Source organism: Dreissena polymorpha, chromosome 7 (assembly GCF_020536995.1).
Source record: "Dreissena polymorpha isolate Duluth1 chromosome 7, UMN_Dpol_1.0, whole genome shotgun sequence".
Taxonomy (NCBI): domain Eukaryota; kingdom Metazoa; phylum Mollusca; class Bivalvia; order Myida; family Dreissenidae; genus Dreissena; species Dreissena polymorpha.
The window spans coordinates 48,847,061-48,867,855 of NC_068361.1; the positions used below are offsets into that span (position 1 = coordinate 48,847,061).

General features: G+C 36.6%; 1 protein-coding gene across 3 annotated transcripts; it reads left to right on the forward strand.

Annotated features, from left to right (window-relative positions):
• The first annotated feature begins 2,281 nt into the window (after positions 1 to 2,281).
• On the forward strand, positions 2,282 to 14,028 carry LOC127839140 (uncharacterized). Of its 3 annotated transcripts, none has more exons than XR_008030178.1 (10): positions 2,285 to 2,681; positions 3,948 to 4,172; positions 4,718 to 4,966; positions 5,496 to 5,690; positions 6,079 to 6,327; positions 7,269 to 7,478; positions 7,723 to 7,820; positions 9,139 to 9,911; positions 10,676 to 10,763; positions 11,761 to 14,021. XR_008030178.1 is itself a non-coding variant. In XM_052367340.1 (10 exons), the coding sequence occupies exons 5-10, from the start codon at positions 6,282 to 6,284 to the stop codon at positions 11,885 to 11,887; spliced, it is 693 nt and encodes a 230-aa protein (XP_052223300.1). In that variant the 5' UTR covers positions 2,289 to 2,681; positions 3,948 to 4,172; positions 4,718 to 4,966; positions 5,496 to 5,690; positions 6,079 to 6,281; the 3' UTR covers positions 11,888 to 14,028. The 3 variants fall into 3 exon arrangements, 1 of the variants encoding a protein (XP_052223300.1); XM_052367340.1 differs by having other exon boundaries at positions 2,289 to 2,681; positions 9,788 to 9,911; positions 11,761 to 14,028; XR_008030179.1 differs by lacking the exon at positions 6,079 to 6,327 and having other exon boundaries at positions 2,282 to 2,681; positions 11,761 to 14,024.
• Positions 14,029 to 20,795: the final 6,767 nt, after the last annotated feature.

The following is a 20,795-nucleotide window of genomic DNA, read 5'->3' on the forward strand; positions in this document are numbered from 1 at the left end:
CATTTAGCCAGCACAAACGAGCACTAGATTAATCAAGGATGTCACTTCATTTCTTATCAATAACCATTGTTAATTTCACAGCGGGAAATTAGGAAGTTATTTAAAGTGTGTAATTGTTGAAAGTACACGAACTTGTAAAACTCTAAGAACTCATAAGTGTGAACACTAGAATTTCATTAATCATTAATCTCATATTTAATGTCAATTAACTGTGGAAGATATTAATTAAGATGTAATAAAATATGAGCTCGGAGAGAATTTCAAACGTATTGAATGTGCATGTGTGTAAACAAACCTTCAGCACTGACTTTTCATACATTAAAAAACACTAACTTATCAAACATGACGACATTGAATTGTCCTTCATAAACACTGACTTTTCATACATAGCAACATTGGCTTGTCATAAATAACAACACTGACTTGTCATACATAACAACACTGCATTGTCATATATAAAACACTCACTTTTCATGCATAGCAACACTGACTTTTCATGCATAACAACACTCACTCGCATACATATCAACACTAACTTTTCATAGAAAACAACAGTGACTTGTCATACATAATAACACTAACTTTTCATAGATAACAAACTTAGCTTGTTATACATAACAACACTAAATTTTCATACAAAACGACACTGACTTGTCATACATAACAAACTTAGCTTGTCATACATTACAATACTGACTGGTCAAACATAACAACCCTGACTTGTCATACTTAACAACACTGACTTTTTATACATAACAACAATGACTTTTAATACATAACAACTCTAGCCTGTCATACATAACAACACTGACTTGTCATACATAACTATACTGACTTGTAAAACATAACAACACGGACATGTAATACATAACAACACTGACTTTTCATACATAACAATTCTAGATTGTCATCCATATCAGCACTGACTTGTCATACATAACAACACTGACGTGTCATACATAACACAACTGACTTTTCATACGTAACACCTCAAGCTTGTCATACATAAAAACACAGACTTGTCATACATGGCAACACTGACTTGTCATACATAACACCACTGACTTGTCATACATAACAGCACTGATTTGGCATACATAACAACACTTTATTGTTAAACATCAAAACACTGACTTTTTACACACGAAAACACTGATTCTTTATACATAACTACAACGACTTGTCATTCATGACAATACTGACTTTATATTTAACAACACTGACTGTCATATATGACAATACTGACTTTTATACATAACAACACTGACTTGTCATACATGACAAAACTGGTTTTAATACATAACAACACCGACTTGTCATACATTACACCAGTTACTTTTCATACATAACACCTCTAGTTTGTCATACATAACAACACATACATAACAACACAGACTTGTCAAACATGAACACACTGACTTGTCATACATAACAAAACTGACTTGTCATACATAACAACACTTAATTGTTAAACATGAAAACACTGACTTTTTACACACGATAGAACTTACATCACAACACTGACTTGTCATACATTACAATACTGACGTGTTATACATAACAACATTGATTTGTCTTACATGACAATACTGACTTATATACATAACAACACTGACCTTTTACTCAGGATTATACTGACTTTTAAATATAACAACACTGACTTGTCATATATGACAGTATTGACTTTTATACATAACAACACTGACTTGTCATACATGACAATACTGACTTGTTATACATAACAACACTGACTTCTCATACATAACAACACTTAATTGTTAAACATAAAAACAGTGACTGTTTACACACGATAACACTAACATAACAACACTGACTTGTCATACATGACAATACTGACTTGTTATACATAACAACACTGATTTGTCATACATGACAATACTGACTTTTATACATAACAACACTGACATGTCATACATGACAATACTGACTTTTATATATAACAACACTGACTTGTCATATATGACAATACTGAATTAATACATACCAACACTGACTTGTCATACATGACAATACTGACTTTTATATATAACAACACTTGTCATACATGACAAAAGAGACTTGTTATGCTGGACAACACTGACTTGCCACACATAGCAGCACCATCTTTCAAACACAACAGCACTTTGATTTATGATTTTAGACGTGGCGCATACCAGCATTTAGGACTGCATGCCATTACAATCATTACTGTCGAACATTTCCGTTAAATGACGTTGGTGTGTTTGTTTCTTTGCTAAGCTTACTACGTATGAAGTACCACTGTACATAATTGTACTCAAGAACTCAGCCATTCAACTTCCTCGAGGCATGTGAATTTGAAAGACATGTTACAGTAAAGTCTGATAACAACCTAAATAGCGGATTTCCAGTGCACTGAGGATGAGCAAGACGCTTTAACACTTCAAGAAAGGACTATGTCAAGTGTGTATTGTTGTTTGAAGAACAAATATTGACTGCGATTTGGCTTTATCAAGATGAAACGCATAATTATTATATTATAATGAACACTTATCTACACGACAATCACTTTGGAATGATTCGTTCGGTCGGTATCAAAACGAGGGCTCAACCGTGTCAGTCATTTAACCTCAAACATTTGAACAGCATGTGGGGACAATTGATAATCGCTCTAGCCTGTGCGTCGAAGATTTCAGCACAAGGTGAGAACGTTTTTGTATTTCACTATACTTAATCAGACGAGTTCTGGGAAAACTGGTCTTACTGCATGTGTGTAATGTGTCGTTCCAGATTTGCCGATTAAGTCCGCAGAGCTTTATCAGGGATTACACCTTACGCCAAAACTGGACTTTCGTTTAGAAGAGACTTCGTTTAAATGAAAATTATATTAAAGAGGGAAGTGTCGTTCCTGATTAGCATTTGCTGACTGCACAGGATTATTTGGGACGACACTTAACGGACATGCATTAAGACTCGTTTTCTCAGGTTCTCAAATGAGTTCGGTAATACTGTACACGCGAAGGTCGATTAAAATCAATATAACAGTTTATAAATGCTTACGTGCTTAATCTTGATTGCACGAACGTCGTCTTCGATGTGCATATGTTTTATTTGTTCTCAAGTGTAAATACATGTCAACAAATGTTTTTTTCTGGAACAATGCCACTAAAGCCTCTGCCATACGTTCATAGGGCAAAACAAGATAATGCAGTTATCTATAGAGGATGGTAAGATAACTTCCGGGTGAACGCGATGAATTTGTTTGATTATAACGTTTTAAGTGTCAACAAAGATAGCAGAGGCTTGGGCAGTGGGCTTCTATCTGGTGGTTTACCCTTCCATATTTTAGTAACATAAGAGCGCAGGGACTTAAATTGAGTAGGTTGTCTTAATATAACAGTCTACCAATGTCATTTGTTCCGTTCATTGTCAGAATCTGTACTTATAACTCGATGATAAATGTTTGGTCTATATATAATAACATTGTATACTTCTTTCCGAAAGAATATAAACAATGTCAAAAAGGTCGGTATTGGTAATTGTTCAAAGTTCTTATGAAGTACGCGAAAGATGAACAGAAATGACGTTAAAGTTCGAGTTTTCGAACTAAATCACTAGTGACAATAATGCAGGTTTGTTGCGTAATGTCTTATTTGCAATACTTCACTTGACTGTAGGCGGATTGAAGTATAGATCCGGTCAATCGAAGCCAATCAATTATGTCAAAGGTGCGTTTTGAGGTTTTACTAAGTGAATTTTATGTTGCTTATCTTTTGCGTGTCCATTCGTAGCGAAAATCACTTCACCTCCTACAATATACGTACCCATCATACCGTTAAGTTAGTGAGCTATTGCACTTATTTGTCCTTAATAAACCAGTGCGGACTGCACAGTCTATTTTGGATGACACGTTACGCACTTACATCCAATGTTCACAGAGCGAGGCTCATAGTTATTTTTTTCCTCAGACTGTGTGATCCCATCGGGTTCGCAGTTCAGCAGGGCGAGTTACCGGCCGTATCACGGGCTGACTGCTTCCGGAAATACTTTCTACAACGCCGGAGAGCGGGTAAATGTCGGCACGTGGATCCGGGTGGTATGTAACAAGGACCGTCAAGGGGATTCTGTTTTAAACGTCAGCAATCATTTATGCAGCGCCGGAAATTGGAGCCCAGCACTTCCGGTTTGCCAAGGTATTAAAATGTTGGAATAATTTGTTCTGTCAAGCATTATTTGGAGAATCGTTCGTGTTTGCAGTTTTATAAATGTATCTTTCAGCTGATATAAATCGTTCTCGCAATTACACAGTTTAATGGCATACAACATATCCACAAAACAAGCAATAAACATTCTTATCTGTTATGATAGTTATAATAAGTTTATAAGATTGTAAGTCTGTATTCAAAGCACATCATCTGTAACAATAAAATATTGAAAGAAAATATATGTATTAACTAAAACATTATATGCAGACATAATTGAGCCTCGTTCTGAGGAAACGGGGTGTAATGCATGTGCGTTAAGTGCCGTCTCAGGTTAGACTGAGCATTTCGCACAGGCCTCCGCATGACTCTTTCCGCCTAAAGTGGATTTGCGCTAAGAAGACTGAAGGACGCTTCAAACGAAAACTATTTTAAAATAAAAGCTGAAAGTTGCGTTCCTGATAAGCCTGTGTGGACGACTCTTTACGCATATGCATAGCGCTCCGTTTTCATAGAGAACGGACCATTTTTTTTAGAATACGCACGGTGCGGAGCGCCCCCTAGGGTTGAGAATGCTACAGCGTCCGAAAGAATCACGCCCTTCATAACCTTTCCCCACCAGACTGTTGTTCATTACAAATGTAACGCAGGCTTCGACAAGCATGGAACGACATCGCACGTTAAGTGCGTAGACGGCGAATGGACGTCAGCCGACGTCATTTGCGTTGAAACGACAACGATTACGTCGGAGATAACAGAGAATGTAGACATCACTTCTCAAAATAGTATGTTGACCAAAATATAAATCAAAGTGATCAAGGTATAAATAAAGTTTGCTGTCAACACGAATATTGTTTATCTTTAATTTTTAGAAAGTATTGTATTTCGTGGCTAGAATATAAAATAATGATAAATCATCGGAAAAAGAGGATTTTATTAATTAATTGAACGAACAAGCGTTTGTATAATACGAATATTTGAATATTAATATTTTAATATTGCTGTAATATTAATAAGCACTAATGCATTGCAAATCAGTTGATTTACTCTTTTATAAATAGTAAAAAACATGATTTTTTTTCACATAAAATATAGTTTGTAATTTAAGTAATGAGTTTTTTTGTCGTATGTTTAAAATCGAATGCACGATTTAACTGCATTAAGGGCGAACAGATATTTTATAAATCATAAAATGTATTCAAAGAACAAAAATGTCGTTGTATTTTTTCACCGTAATTTCAAATGCATTAATGGTGTGGAACTACTTATTTAATTATTTTATGAAGTCACTATTGTAATTATTACATTAATCAGATTTTCGCATCCCAATAACTACCGTCGGGACGATACCATTGTGTACAGAACCAGACATTCCATACGGCAAGCTCGTGAAGAACGTCTCTTCCGGTTCCTATGACGTCATTTGTGACGTAGGCTTCAAAGTTATATCACCTTAAAGTGTCAGATGCTTGAGAGGAGTTTGGAGCGAGCCGATACCGCAATGTGCAAGTAAGTGAAAATATTCGAGACCTTCATGCAATTGTGTAATCTTGTTACTGAGATACAGGAATGAGACATAACAACGAACTGTGTTAATTTTCACTTGTTCTTACAGTTTGAAGTTCAATTTTTTTATCCATTTATAATATAGCCTCGCTCTGGGGGAAACGGGGTTTAATGCATGTACGTCAGGTGTCGTCACAGATTAGACTGTGCAGTTCACGCATTCTAATAGGGACGACACGTTCCGCATTAAGTGGATTTTCGCTAAGAAAAGACTTCCCTGAAGCGAAAAATACAATACAAGCAGAAAGTGTCGTCCATGAGGAGCCTGTACGCACGACACTTTACACACGTGCATAAAGCCCCGTTTTCACAGAACACGGCTCAATTTTAGAACACGCGCGGTGTGGAGCGCCCCCTAGGGTTGAGAATGCCACAGCGTCCGAAAGAATCACGCCCTACATAACCTTTCCCCACCAGACTGTTGTAACCTACAAATGTAAAGCAGGCTTCGATAAGCGTGGAACGACATCGTACGTAAAGTGCGTAGACGGCGAATGGACGTCAGCCGACGTCATTTGCGTTGATAGGACAACGATGACGACAGAGATAAAAGAGACTATTGAAACAACTACTCAAAACGGTGAGTAAGTTGTATAACAATATAGATCAAAGTGATCTAGTCATAAAATAAGTTTAAAGTCAACACGAATTTTGTTAACTTTAAATTTTGACAAAGTGTTGTATGTCTAGAAAAAAAATCATATAAACATATACATCATCGGAGTTTTTAAACAACTGATAAGTTAATTAATTTAGAAAACAAATGGTCTTTTTTTATTTCGTTTATTTATTATAATCATATTTAAGCAATACTGCACTGCAATTAAGCCGAATCAATCTTAAGTGAATTCATAAAGAAAATGGTACATCAACCTTAAACAATTAGCAACAGGTGTTTTGCACATATAATATAGCTTGTAATTTAAATGCATTAGTTTGTTTGTTCGAATGCAATATTGAGTTTGAACCCATTTATTTTAGCTCGATTGCATCGAAAGCCTGAGGCTTATATAAACGCTCTCAAGTTCGTTTCCTGGGCTTCGAACCAGTACTTGGTGTCTTTGGGAGAGATCTAAAGAACGCTCCCACGGTGGGGATCGAACCCATGACCTCCCGGTAGCTAGGCGGACACACTATCCATTACACTAGGGCGACCTTGGATGCAATATTTAACCTGTATTCAGAACCAAAACATAATTTATAAAGCAGTTAATACATTCACACACGCATGCACGCACGCACATACACGCACGCGCACACACACGCGCGCGCACACACGTAAACACACCCGCACAAACACACACACACATATCGAAGCATCCATGTTAAATATAACAAGATAGATCAAACTTCCATGAAACCACATAACGACCAAGTCCCCGAGCCATTTTAAATCGTTCTTATGAATACACCTGGTATTCAAACTTGCATATTGTTTCTGTGAAACACGTATTAAGCCATTAATCGGACATATCTTGTTATCGCGTACACGTGTTATATGTGTGTCGTGTTCTCTCTTAGGAATACCATCAGTGTTCTGTGAAAACCCGGATATTGACTTTTCCATCCATTGGTTGATCAACAACAAGACAAAGATGGATGATCTTTCTGGTACCCGGCATCCGAAAGGAACTGTCCTCACTGTGGTGGACCCCCGGTGCTCCTATCGTGGAACCGGAAGCTATACCTGCCATGAAGGCCAATGGGTCGCTAATGCTAACTGCAATCCAGGTACTAACTAGGTTGTAATATTATTTATAACGGTATATTACTACTTTATACGATGACCGATATTGGTATATTTATTATAAAGCACATGCATCATTAGTAACTCATACACAATTGAAATGCCATAAGTACTACTTACATAATTTTGTCTCGGGAACTCCACTGAAGGCATACGTACCTTTGGTCAAGTCTTTTCGACTTTACGCCTTAATATCTGCATCAACAAACACCTTCTGCTTTGATCTAGATCGGTGTGTGTACGACAGGACCCGATATGTCTTCACACCGAACATTACTGCGGACGGATTTGGCCGAACCACGGAATACGTAAACTCTGGAACATTTGTAAGCGCTACGGTCTACTTAACGTTCATGTTAAGCATTTTCTTTATATCATAATTCTGAAGAGATAAGACTTAACTATTTTGTAATTTCGTGGATTATTAACTATTAAGAGTTGACTTTTGCATAGTATTTAGATTGACAACAATTAATTGGCGCTGACTTTTATGTATGAATATATTCAACTGCCCTTATGACGACTTCACGTGAATGCCACGTGCACCACAACATATTTTCTCTTGTCCGATCGTACATTCTTCCGTCCGTTCGATTTTTGTGTGCCACACTTTAAAAGTATTTCTGGTAGAAAAATGGAACTGTGCAAAACATATTTGTATATATTAATTATCATGCTTCATTTTTATGCCGAATGTTCCTAAATATTGAAGTAAGGTCATTTTGTAAGGAATTTGTTTTGCGTCGCACCTAACTTACAACGTATTGCTGCTAAAAGTATGACACTATAAGAATATATTGACCAGCATGTAAACTCACGCACTGTCATATTTGCTTGATACAAAACCGCAGTTATGGTCCTTTTTTTACAAAATAAAATACATGTTTTGACTTATATGCTTGTATGCTACGAGAGTGATGAAATTTTGCAGACATATAAATCAATATGTGGACTTGGGCACCTCTATAATTTGGTTGGGACTTTTGAACTAAACACCCTTTTGGCATGTTTGTAATTTATGACGTGCGTAACTAAACATTATTGCTTCTTCAGGGATGAGACTTGACAAACGAAATTTAGTTTAAATTAGTTCGCACTATTCTGTGTTTCGAAACGAGATTGGCCACATTTAACTAATATATTTCTCTGAGATTTGAGGCTTAAATATGATATAACGTTATGCTACACTGCTTTGAAATTTGTTAATGATTGAACAATTACAGGTGCCACCATCTGATAAAGTATGTTGTCCAGTTCAGATACTATTTAAGACGGTTCGGTGGTCGTGTTTCGAATTATTCCAGAATTGTGCCCCGATTTGATGATACGTTGCCTTACGTTTATCAAGAATCGATTTGCTCCGTTACGATACGATTCGATTATGAGTGCGATATATTTGTCTTTTAATATATTATATTAACGATAAGAGCCAGGACTGGAAAAGAATTATATAATAATAACATGATATATTGTCCGTTTCATGTAATCTAAGATCGCAAAAGATCAAAGCAGAACCTTACGTTTTGTTTTGCACGAGATCGACTGCGATCACCAAAACGATTAGAAAACATTTGTCGCGCGATGATACGATGACCCCGATTAACAAATGCTTGCAGTTGATCGTTTTATTCCTTTTTTGAACAGTTGAAATTTCCGCGATGAATACGTTCGACAAGATTGACTTCATAGATGACAAAACCCGATGCGATCAGGGAAGATTAGTCAACGATATTTTCCCACGACATCAGTGATATTTCGAGACAACATTGCAATGTGGATGTATCATTGTCTTATGGCGACATGTATAGTTCTAATGGAATTGCACGGAAAGGATATTTAATCTAGAATACATACTTTATGGTATCAATCCATTGGTAAAAAAACAACAAAAATCAAGTATCATTTCAAAGAACATTTCCAGTGTGTAATTTTATAAATATAATTCTTAAAATCGTGGTAGAATTTGACAGACATAGTTTGGCTAATAACACATGTGGGACGCTACTAACCGTGAAGTAGAAAAGATCTCTTGTTGCAAAATCATTACAGCACACATTCCTTAAGAGAGCCTATTTTGAATGGTCTTTATGGTCAATTATTTTGATTTATTATTAATCAAATTAATCAACTATCAAAACGTATTTAAAGCAGAAATAATTTCCCATGAACAAATAACACATTTGTAAACATTTATATGCCGATTAACTTGTGTATTGACCTTGCGTTGATACCAAAACATTGGCAAGTAAACTGAATGCCAATGTATATCGTGTGTTATTTTATCCTTTCCTAGGTTCACGCAGAATGCATCGCATCGAAAGGGATATCAAGTTATGACTCTACGTGCCGAGATCTTCGTTGGGATCCAGCCCTGCCGAATTGCGATGGAGGAAACCAACAAATTTCAAATAAACAAGGTATCATTCCCAAAGGATTCCATGACGTTGAAACTTGACATACTGCAGAACTGCGAAAACATGCTTAACTTATACTATATTTCAATATGCTTTAAATTTCTTTCATAATATTCTCTGATGACTCTTATATATAAGGAGAAAGGTGTGTGAACAACCAGATACACAGACATACAAACAGACATACATATTCCCATTTGAGACTTCGGCGTGTGCGCCTAGCTACGGTGCAGAACGAGACATACATACTATGAAATCCCCATCCCCAAAAAAGATGGTTCATTCACAGTTATATATCTCGAACTTACACAGCAACACATCTCGACGTGGGAACATTTTTTACATACACAGAATGTACAATGATACATACACACTTATTTACAAACATGAAACCATAGTTGTGTTAGGGCAAGATCCGATAAGGATTCTAAACAACCCTCACACTATGTTAGAGACACCGCGGAGACACAGTATAGTACACCACGCAGTTAAATAACCTAATATGATTAGACAGATGTTTCATTTGTTTACAAAATAAAAAGTTTACCCATGTTTTATGATCTGTTTCATTTTTGTAAATATAGCTGACATATAACATGCAATTGTTCACTTTTTCCTTATTATATGTGTATCAATCAATGCTGTTTAAGGCTGTGACCAAAGTTGATATGATACACGGGATTTCTTGTTAGCTAAATAAAAACAATTACAGGCACCCGATTTAAGCGTCGCGGGCACTTCTCCAACACTAATTTTGTGTATTTCAGCAACAATAATGATCGCCTCAGTGGTAACTTCGGTGGCGTTACTCGGTGCAGTCATTGCTCTAGCTATTCATTGCTGTAAACTTAAAAGGTACGATATAAATACATTTTCGCAAACCTTCCAAGGAACTATTAAACACATACTGCATATGCCTTTAAAGTTTAAAATCTTACTTATTGAAACTCTATTAAATAAGACAATCATATTTAACAACATTGTGCAATTATTTGTAATTGTGGTTTTCAAAAATATAATCACTATGTTATTAATAATGTCTTGTTTATTAAACAAATAATATGTTTAGTTTTTATTTATGTCGAGATGCATTGAAAACATGACGGAAATTAATATAAACGTTAAAATAACGTATATGATTTACTTGAATACACACTATTCGAACGTTTAAGGTTTTGTTGAACAATATACTTCACCTTGCATGCACATTATCTGGTAAACCATTTGTATTTTAAGAAAATACAAAAATACCTATAAATAAACAAAATAAAAATAATGATATCGTGATTTGTCCTTTGCTTATAGCAAAGAATTTGGCGTTACGCGAAAAAAATGCCAATGCGCATGTCTTTCGAATGAGTTGATGAGTTACAAATGACGTATTATAGATTGCTAATAAGGAGCGTTTGACCAGCGCATTTGTCTATTTTTCCGTAAGTTAAGTGTGCGTGCATGTAGCGTTACTTCGCGTTTTCACAGACTGCTTATCAATGTTAGTGAATAAAGCTGAGCATGAACAAAATGGTTCAGCATCTTACCACGAAATTTGGCCCCAACGCATACCATATCACACAAACGTGCTTGAAATGTATGCAAACTAGCATGTAAGCGAGCACGAATTGCTGCGTGGTTGTTCGTGTGATGACATTATCTAGATCTGTAAGCAATAGTAAGGTCTGCATACACGCATACTTGAACTTAGTACTCAGTATAGAGTCCTTAAGACATCTCTTCGATGTCATTATTTCGTTATTTTGGAAGTATATCTTTATGTTAAATAAGTTCGATCGCATACGAAACATGTTGGTTTTAAATGTAAATGTTATCTTGTTTTGTTTTTCATAAACGTTAGAAAGCAAACAGAGAAACCGACAGATACAAACTATTTCACAACAACCGAGGTGTTAAAGGGCCAATCAAAATACGACATGTTTGACACATACACAGTCACAGGGCAGGGCAGTGGAACGAACCGTTAACGATGCGTCGAACACAAACGCAGTTTCATCAAAAGCACGGTTAACTAATCAATCCGTTTAAATTTCGTCTTACAGCCTTATTTGATGCGAGTACAACAAAGATAAATGTTAGCACGTATGCTATAAAATGGCTAAGTTTGAAAATAAAATTGAATTCCAATTGTTAAAAATAAAAATGATAACACGACATCATCCCTCGAAACATTGTTGTTACTTTCATTAAATGTTTTACATTTAGAAACATATTTTTATTTGATGTGTGGTCAAAAACTTCTGAGCGTTGCAGAAAGAGTTTGTCATTTATCTGAGATAATGGTTTATGTTTTTGCATGATTTGTGTATAATCAGCCTTTGAACTAAAACACAATTGATCGAGGTGTGGTTATTGGCAGGTGTTTTAAACAATAATGACCTAATGGAAAACCCAACATCGGATGGTATTCGAATGGAAAAATCATAGGACTCACGTTTATTGCGGTTGTAGACGTGTTTTTGTTGTCGAGCAAGATTAATTGTATTATGTGACTTAATTCGTATCTTCTGAGGTCTCTAAAAGGATATGTGCAATTAATGGTAGTAGATTGTGCCCGTTGATATCGTAATTATGATGTTCTTTTCGACACCTTATTCACCTGTTTGTCAAAGGTATTTATTTCTATATATAGCATACATTTATGAAACTAGTCTAATTCCGTCCTTTGATAATCAATAATTGTTGAATACATGATCAATTACAAATAGATGATACATTCATCTTGGTATGTGTTCATAGCAATGCTTTAAGCCCAAGTCTTACCCGGTGGCCTCCAGGCAGAGCGCCAGTTTACCGATGTTCCGTAGCTATACCGGGACTCTGTCGGCATTCACCGGGGCTCCACCTGGGCACCACCGGCGACAACCGGGGCGTTGCCATAGCTTTGCCGGGGTCATACTATTTCCCGGTGCCGCCACGGTTGAAACCGTTCAACAACCCGGCAGATTCCTGGTCAACCCCGGACTAGCAACGATTTATCCCGGTGAAGCCCTAACAGAGCCCCGGTTGTCGCCGGTAATGCCCAGGTGGAGGCCCGATGAAAGCCGACAGCGTCCCGGCAGAGCCCCGGTCTACCGTAACTCCGCCGGCACTCACCGGTGCTACACCGGCATCAGAACCCGACAGAGCTACGGCAACGCCCCGGGTAAATCGCGGTCGGCGCCGATAATGCACAGGCGGAGCCCCGGTGAATACCGGTGGCCTCCCGGCAGAGCGCCAGTTTACCGATGTACCATAGCTATACCAGGACTTTGTCGGCATTCAACGGGGATCCACCTGGGCACCACCGGCGACAACCGGGGCGTTGCCATAGCTCTGTCGGGGTCTTTATAGGCGCCGGTGAAGCTACGGTGCCATCCCGGTTGTATCAGGTGCCGCGCCGGTCGTTGCCGGTCCTTTCCGGTGACTCCCGGTTCAGGCCGGAGGTATTAGACATTTAAATACTTACCCGGTGGACCCCCGGTTGTCCCCCGTCGTCTCCGGTTCATCCCGGTCGTCCCCGGTGGAGCCCCGGTTCATCCCGGTAGAGCCCCGGTTCATCCCGGTAGATCCCGATTCACGCACCGGTGCTCCACTGGCATCATAGTGAGACTGGGCATTTATTGCGCATGAAAAGCTTACCTGTGTATGTATTAAGATTGAGTTGGTATCATTTGAATAAATATCATGTTCGTTTTGGCCAGAGTTTAACGCTTTTTAAAAATATAGAAGAATCAACGAATTGCTTTGCAAAGATTGTCTGCTACAATGACAAATGCAAATATGTTTTTCTATTTAAAATAAAATACTAAGTCAGGAAACATTTAACGGTAGTTCAGCTGCTAAACAAAAGAAGCGTCCAACCAAAAACAAGTTGACATGTAATCTAACATATAAAGGTACTCATGTCATGGATAACTTACATATTCTCACGCAAGGACAGCAGTGATATACCCTTGATGTTGCAATAAGACACTGCTTATGTATTAACCTTTTGACACGAAATGGGCAGAATTATATGCCTTTATACATTTACAATTACATGTGTGTCAATGTATTCCTTGAAATTATTAATGTAATACTATGTGGTTATTGTCTTTTTCAAATCCATTAACAATATGTGAATACGATTACTTCATTAAAAATGCACTAACAACGAAATACATCCATTTCTTATTTATGTAACATTCTGGGTTAAATTTATGTTGCTCATGAAGGTAAACCGATCATTATGTACATATATACAACCACATGACATATGAAACATACAAATATGGTCCGAATGTATAAGAAAGAAGTGGCTTGTTTCAAAAGCTGATTATAACGACGTAATGTTTTCAGATGCAACACATGTACATAATGGCAATACCCAGTCTTCAAAATGTAATGTGCGTCAAAAAAAATTAAACATATGCCGTTAAGTGAATTAAAATTCGTATCTGTAATCTCATTCAAATCCTAACAAAGAATTCCTCGACGAAGTAAAACCACACGTTATTTAATCACAACGAAACGTAATACGGCAACGAAAAACGGCTATGCACGATTTCGATGTTATAGCGGTTTAAGACAACTTTCTTATATAATCTATTCAAATGAGTGTTTAAGCGTTTTCCTATTTTCAACGCATCTAAATATATTGTTCTTATTAGGTATGACGCTTATATTAAATGCATGATAATCGGAATTGTACATGCTGAATATGGAATTTGGAGTTCCAGAATATCAATTATCTAAAGAGATAATCTAGCATCATCGGCGAGAATGCATTTAAGGGATATTTGATGCAGTTGTTAAGGAAACGTTTTAGAATAATCGTTTATAAACTTGTTTTGGTTAAAATAAAGTTCAATCAGTACTATGCCGACTGATGCAGATAAATGATAAAAACTTTGAAATTTACACGTGTTTTGTTTAATCATATCACTGTCTAATCTTAGGCTTTACATCACTTGTTAAAACGACGAGTTTATAGATAGTTGCCATACGCTTGAATCAAATGTTAAATCATCCCACATGTTTTCAGTTAGTGCATATGCGCATAAAATATGCTATAATACATCGGATTGGGACAGTTACACAATCGTAAGATCTCTCCCCAGCTATAAAATTCAAAAATTGAAAAATGCATCGTGCATTATTTTATTGTTCATTTCAATACTCTAACAGGTAAAATAATTTGATATATGGAGGATTCTAGTATTATGCTCGATACAGATACGTTTAATAAGATTTGCCAAGAAACCTGAATTAGTAACCTAGGCGTGTGTTTTTGGTTTTGCATTTTCCTATAAATTTCCGTATGGATGCTTATATTGTGCTTAATGCAAGCATTGAAATTTAACGTATGCATTACAAAAATGGCATATATTTCACGTCATACATAAAAGGTGTTGCTTTCTAGTTGACGAACGACATGAGCAATGTTTACGTTACATGTATTTTATTTCAATCAAACACGTGTTAAAGTTCAATCAAACACGTGTAATGAAGGCGAATAAGAGTAAACTTGATGAACCGGTTTATCGTTTTCAAAGGAATGCCAATTATGTGTAAAGAGTTGCATGTTAAAATAACTAAAAACAAATTTTACCCTACCTCCACAATATCGGATATTGTCATTATTTGTATAGAATTAAGCGGTGAATGTGTCGATGTGTAGAACCGAAAGAAACATATGTGATTTCTGTTTTTCACATTGTTTTAGCATATAGTGAGCTCCATACCTTGTGCACATATTATCAATATTAATGGGGAGATCTTTTCAACTTGTATTTGTGTGTATCGATACTTAAAGAACCTGTTAACAAACATATATTGACCTAACCAACCATCAAAACGACCTGAGGGTAACGGGGTCGAGATGGGGATTGGGTGTGAGTGCTGATTTGAGAAGAGGGAGGTAAACTTGATTTTTTTAATCAAATTAATCAACGATATCGCTGCCATTGGTTTGTCTTAATATAGTTGTCATCTGTATTTAATAAAGATGAGGTTCACAGTAGGCATAAGACCATACTTTTAAATGGGTGCGTTGATGGTAAAATCACCAGGTGGTATTGCTCTCTATTTAAATATAGTATGTGAACGTATTATGATAATCTATTTGATATCATTAACTATTAATCAACCAGCTTTTAAGGGTTTGTCAGTTGCTTGCGTAAATAAAAACACACTTGAATATGTTTAGGGGAAAAAATCATTCCCGAAAGATACATCGATTAATATTAATAATAATAATATGTTCATAGTCGATTTATTATGATTATTCTGTTAAGTCGGTCAACTAACATTCGAAATATAGTAAATATGAAATAACCAAAACGCCATCGATGCAAAAGCATGTTTGAAAATTGCATGATGAATAAAACGGCTACGTCCGGGGAAAATGTTACATGGTCAAATTTGATCTGTATTATTGTTTACCTTGACCTTTGAGGTAATCCGACGGGTGTTACACGCGACCCATCGTCTCCTTGTTGTAATCATAACAAATTATGTTTAGATGTTCGCGTAGCGAACAGCTGATGTTGTTACTGATATTTTTTCAAGTCAGTTTGCTGCTTTCTACGGACAGCCTATTACCCGCCACACATGCCGTATCCGCGTGAGAAAGAGTTGTATAATTTATGCAAGATATTTGAGTTCTCCAACAATGTTCATTCACAAATGGAAACATTGTGTGAATATCGTGATCAATGGAATAGTTTCCAATGGAGCTTATATAAAAAATAATCAATAAGCAATGATTGTATTATACGTGTCGCGGAAGAGATTGTTTATGAATTATCAAAATAATCAACTTTCTGCTGCGTCTTAGTATGTTGCTCAGCTCATTCATAATATGAGGCTATCAATAGATGCATGAAAACAACACAATAATATATCTGGTCAGCACATAAGGTAGTCGTGAAGACGCAGCGATGACCTGTAAATAAACCCTGACATTCACACACACGCAATAGTATAGGGTTACGCTTTTTTTATATTCAGGAGTTCAACAATAACTACAGGGATACGATAGGCAACAACAAAAATGCTTCATTATCGCTTAAACCGAAATTAATTAATTATAACAAGAATTATCTTTTAAAAAGGTAGTCTTGCTGTATTTGAAATAAAGTTTGAATTTTGAAATCTAAATAATTAAATTAAAAAAAAATACCTATTGTATTTTGTTCACTTGTTAGAACTTTTTCTCGGCGCGGATGCGGCAGTAATCAGGTTTTGAGTCGCTAACAAGTTGTAACTTCCGATATGACAGTTAAACACTAAATGCGTCGTATTGTTCATGATACCAACAAGTTAAAAAGTATATGAATGCATTATTATATCAGATTTTTGTTGCGTCCCATTATTATTTTTATAATTACCAAACTTGAAAATATGTATTTACGCACCAATCGTCATGTCTTTGTTAATATAAGTTTTAAAGCGTTAACACTGCAATTACGTTCTCGAAATCGAACATTATCATACTATTTAACACACATTTTCATTAATCACTTGACTAATTGATAAGTCCACACAAATAATTATTAATATCGTTTTGAACGCTGTCTGATGTGTAATTTTTGTGAAACTGCGTTATTAAATTATGATTTATTTGTGTATATTCAAAATTTTGACGAACACTGTTCAGCCTTTATGAAAAGTCGAAATGTTTCGTAAAATGGCTAGTACGCGGAAAAACTTTTAATGGAGCTTACAGACGTAAACGTTAAAGCCTTGAACATCCTGAAACAAAAGTAAAAGTAAGCTGTCATAACAGTATAAACATCTCGAAACCCATACCATCTTGAGTGTTTAATTTATAACACGTGAACATATCGAAACCCATAACATATTGAGTGTTTACTTGATAAAATGTAAACATCTCAAAACCCATAACATCTTGAGTGTTTACTTTACAAAATGTGAACATCTCGAAAATCATTACATCTTGAGTGTTAACCTCATTAAATGTCGAAAGTCATAATTGTAAGAAAAAAAAGATGTCTGTATACAATACGTATACGTCTGTACACGTATTTATAAGACGTCAAACTTGGATGGTTGTGTGTTTGAACTGTTGGTAAAATAACCGATAAATTAATGCGTTGCAACATGTGTGTGTGTTCTAAGTGTCTGCAATTTACTACAGATGCACATATGTTCATATAAATGATATTGAATCATTGTCCTAAAGGTAGTTTACATTAGATCTCACACATAAATCATTCTTTTTGCATAATAACCGCTGTTGTGAATAGGTTGAGTCATGTGATAGACCTTTTTTCTGATTTAACTGAACGGTTACATTAATATTAACTTATTATTAAGTAATGATATTTTACGAACGATATATCGGATACCGTGTTTCTTAAATAGGAATAAGGTTAATATATAGTATTAATTTTCATGGAATGCATACATGTTGTACGTAGCTAAATTCTTTAAACCAGATAACGTATCCCAGTTTTGCATTGAGCCGTATTCAGTATTGCTCGATATAGCTGTTTAAGCGCGCACCTAATAATGGGCAACAGTTGTCCAATAATAATTAGTTTATTGCATAGTCGTGCTTATAATATTCATCTATATTTTAATCGTGGGTGCATTTTATCAAATATTATTAATGATATTTTATAAAATATCAGTTGCAATGTTTTTTTCTATAAACTTCTCTAGTAAAAAAATACTAAGACTTTATGAGTCTTGTCAACAGTTTGATACAATGACAATTAAACAAATGTCTTGATGATTTTATTACATTTGTAGTGATACTGACTCTTGAGCATGTCACTGCAGGAGTGCTGACACTTTCTCATGATATCACTTCGTTGGCACTGCTTTTTGAAGATGTTACTACAGTGGTACAGACCGTGATTTGTGATGATGCTACTGTATTGGTACTGTCATTTTCTTTTCACGATGTCACAACATTGGTACAGCTTGTCTTGTACATGTCACTAAATCGTTGACACTTCCACTTTAGGATGTTATTTCATTGGTACTGACAATGTAGTTTTGGGATGTCACTATATTGGTTATATTCAATTAATGTTGGTATTTATAAAGTCTCTCGACGATGTCACAGCAGTGGTAGCGACACTTACTCTTGATAATGCATTTGCATAGGCACTGACATTCCTCTGTCATTACATTGGTACTGAATCTGTATATTGAGGATGTCGCTGAATGGGTATTTATTTATATTCGCTAACACTCAACAGATAACATTACGACTGTTTGTTTTGATCATTTTCGATATTAATGTGTGTGATATGAATACTGCGCATTTTGACTCGGTACTCGGCCACTAAATCGTCCGGGGAAGACATAATTGACTATCGATAAACGTTGATAACTCAGTATTGCTTTCAAGATGAGGAAACACAAACTACCGAAATAGTATAGTGTCATGATAAGACGGATCTCGTTTCATGATCTAACCACAAACGTTTGCCTTACTCGTTCAGTCGGTTTGGAAATCGTTTTTGAAAGACTGAACAGGCTACCGAAATTTGCCAGTTTGCCATAAATAACAGAGGTTGATTTCAATTTTCTATCGAAAAGTATTGTGACAAGATGTGTCATTTATAAGGTACAATGATATTTGTATAGACCCGCGTCATGCGAAAATGGGCCTTATGCCATATGCGGCTAGCGTAGCTATGGTTCATCCTATGCATCTCCCAGAAGGTTAGGAGATACCTAGTGTACCACGAAACCATGCGTGATTTATAGCGGACAGCGCAGCTCCTGGACAGACTGCGTCACTGCGCAGACAGGGCTTTAGCTACGCCAGCCAACACGCCATAAGACCCAGTTTTGCATGCCGCGGATTTCAATGTGTCGAAAAAAAACTGTGTGTCAATCAAATATTAGAATAGTATATATTTCGATGGTGAAACAATAATCTCATGATAAGCAATGTGAGGACACAAATGAGGTGATCTTCCGCAGTATAAGTGTTATTTACGAACATTAACGTGTGGTTTGAATATATGTGCAATCAATAACACACATTTCATGCGGTAAATATGCGACTTACACGAGAAAACTATCAAAAACAATTAAAACCTTTAAAGTTGAAAGTGTAAAAGAAAAGGGCGATTTTCAAAAAAGCAATGTTACTCTTTACATGTATTAGTATTCCATAGTTTAAAAGAGCGCGGTCAGCAGCTGGAGCGTGTACGTCGCGACCGGGGCGAGAGCCACCTGCAGAAGATTTTCTTGAAGACTCCGAAGGATCGCCAAGCGTAATGGTAATAGTCCATAGGTGTTTCACTACATCGTCTTAGGAGAGTTGGATAGTGGAACTTCTGCGGGCGGCTCTGTTAATCAAGCGAGTACCGTCATCCCTCGACCCGGACGTCCTCTCTCGCTGACTTTGCTGACCCCCAGAACTTGGAGGGATCGCCTAGCGGAATGGTAATTGTCCGTATGTGGATAGTGGTTTAACATCGCCGGAAGAGGGACATAAGCAGCGGAGGTGGCAGCGTTGAGGACGGACGGGTGGACCTTGGGCAGAGATACAGGCCAGGATTTCGAAGGGTTGACCTTATAAAGATAATGCAATTATCCCAACGGCGGTCCTCAGTACGCGCAACGTGCTGGGGAAACCGTTCTGGGGTTCGTGTCGACGGCTTCTGGCGTCGAGAGAGGCTATACAAGCGGTGCAGCGCGCGAGGAGCGGGAAGAAAGTCTTTTTTATTTGTCCGCGCTGCTTTGGCGGAGTAACCTTGTCCTTTTAAGGACACCCATACATGAATTGTCTTTAAATTGTCTACCAGAGCACATTTAGGTCTCATTGGCCACCGTGCCCCGGTCTATTTGGATACAAATTATTTTGTAGGCGAATACCCCGGTAGCCGAGGTAAATGTGACCTACTTTGGTTTAAAATTAAATAT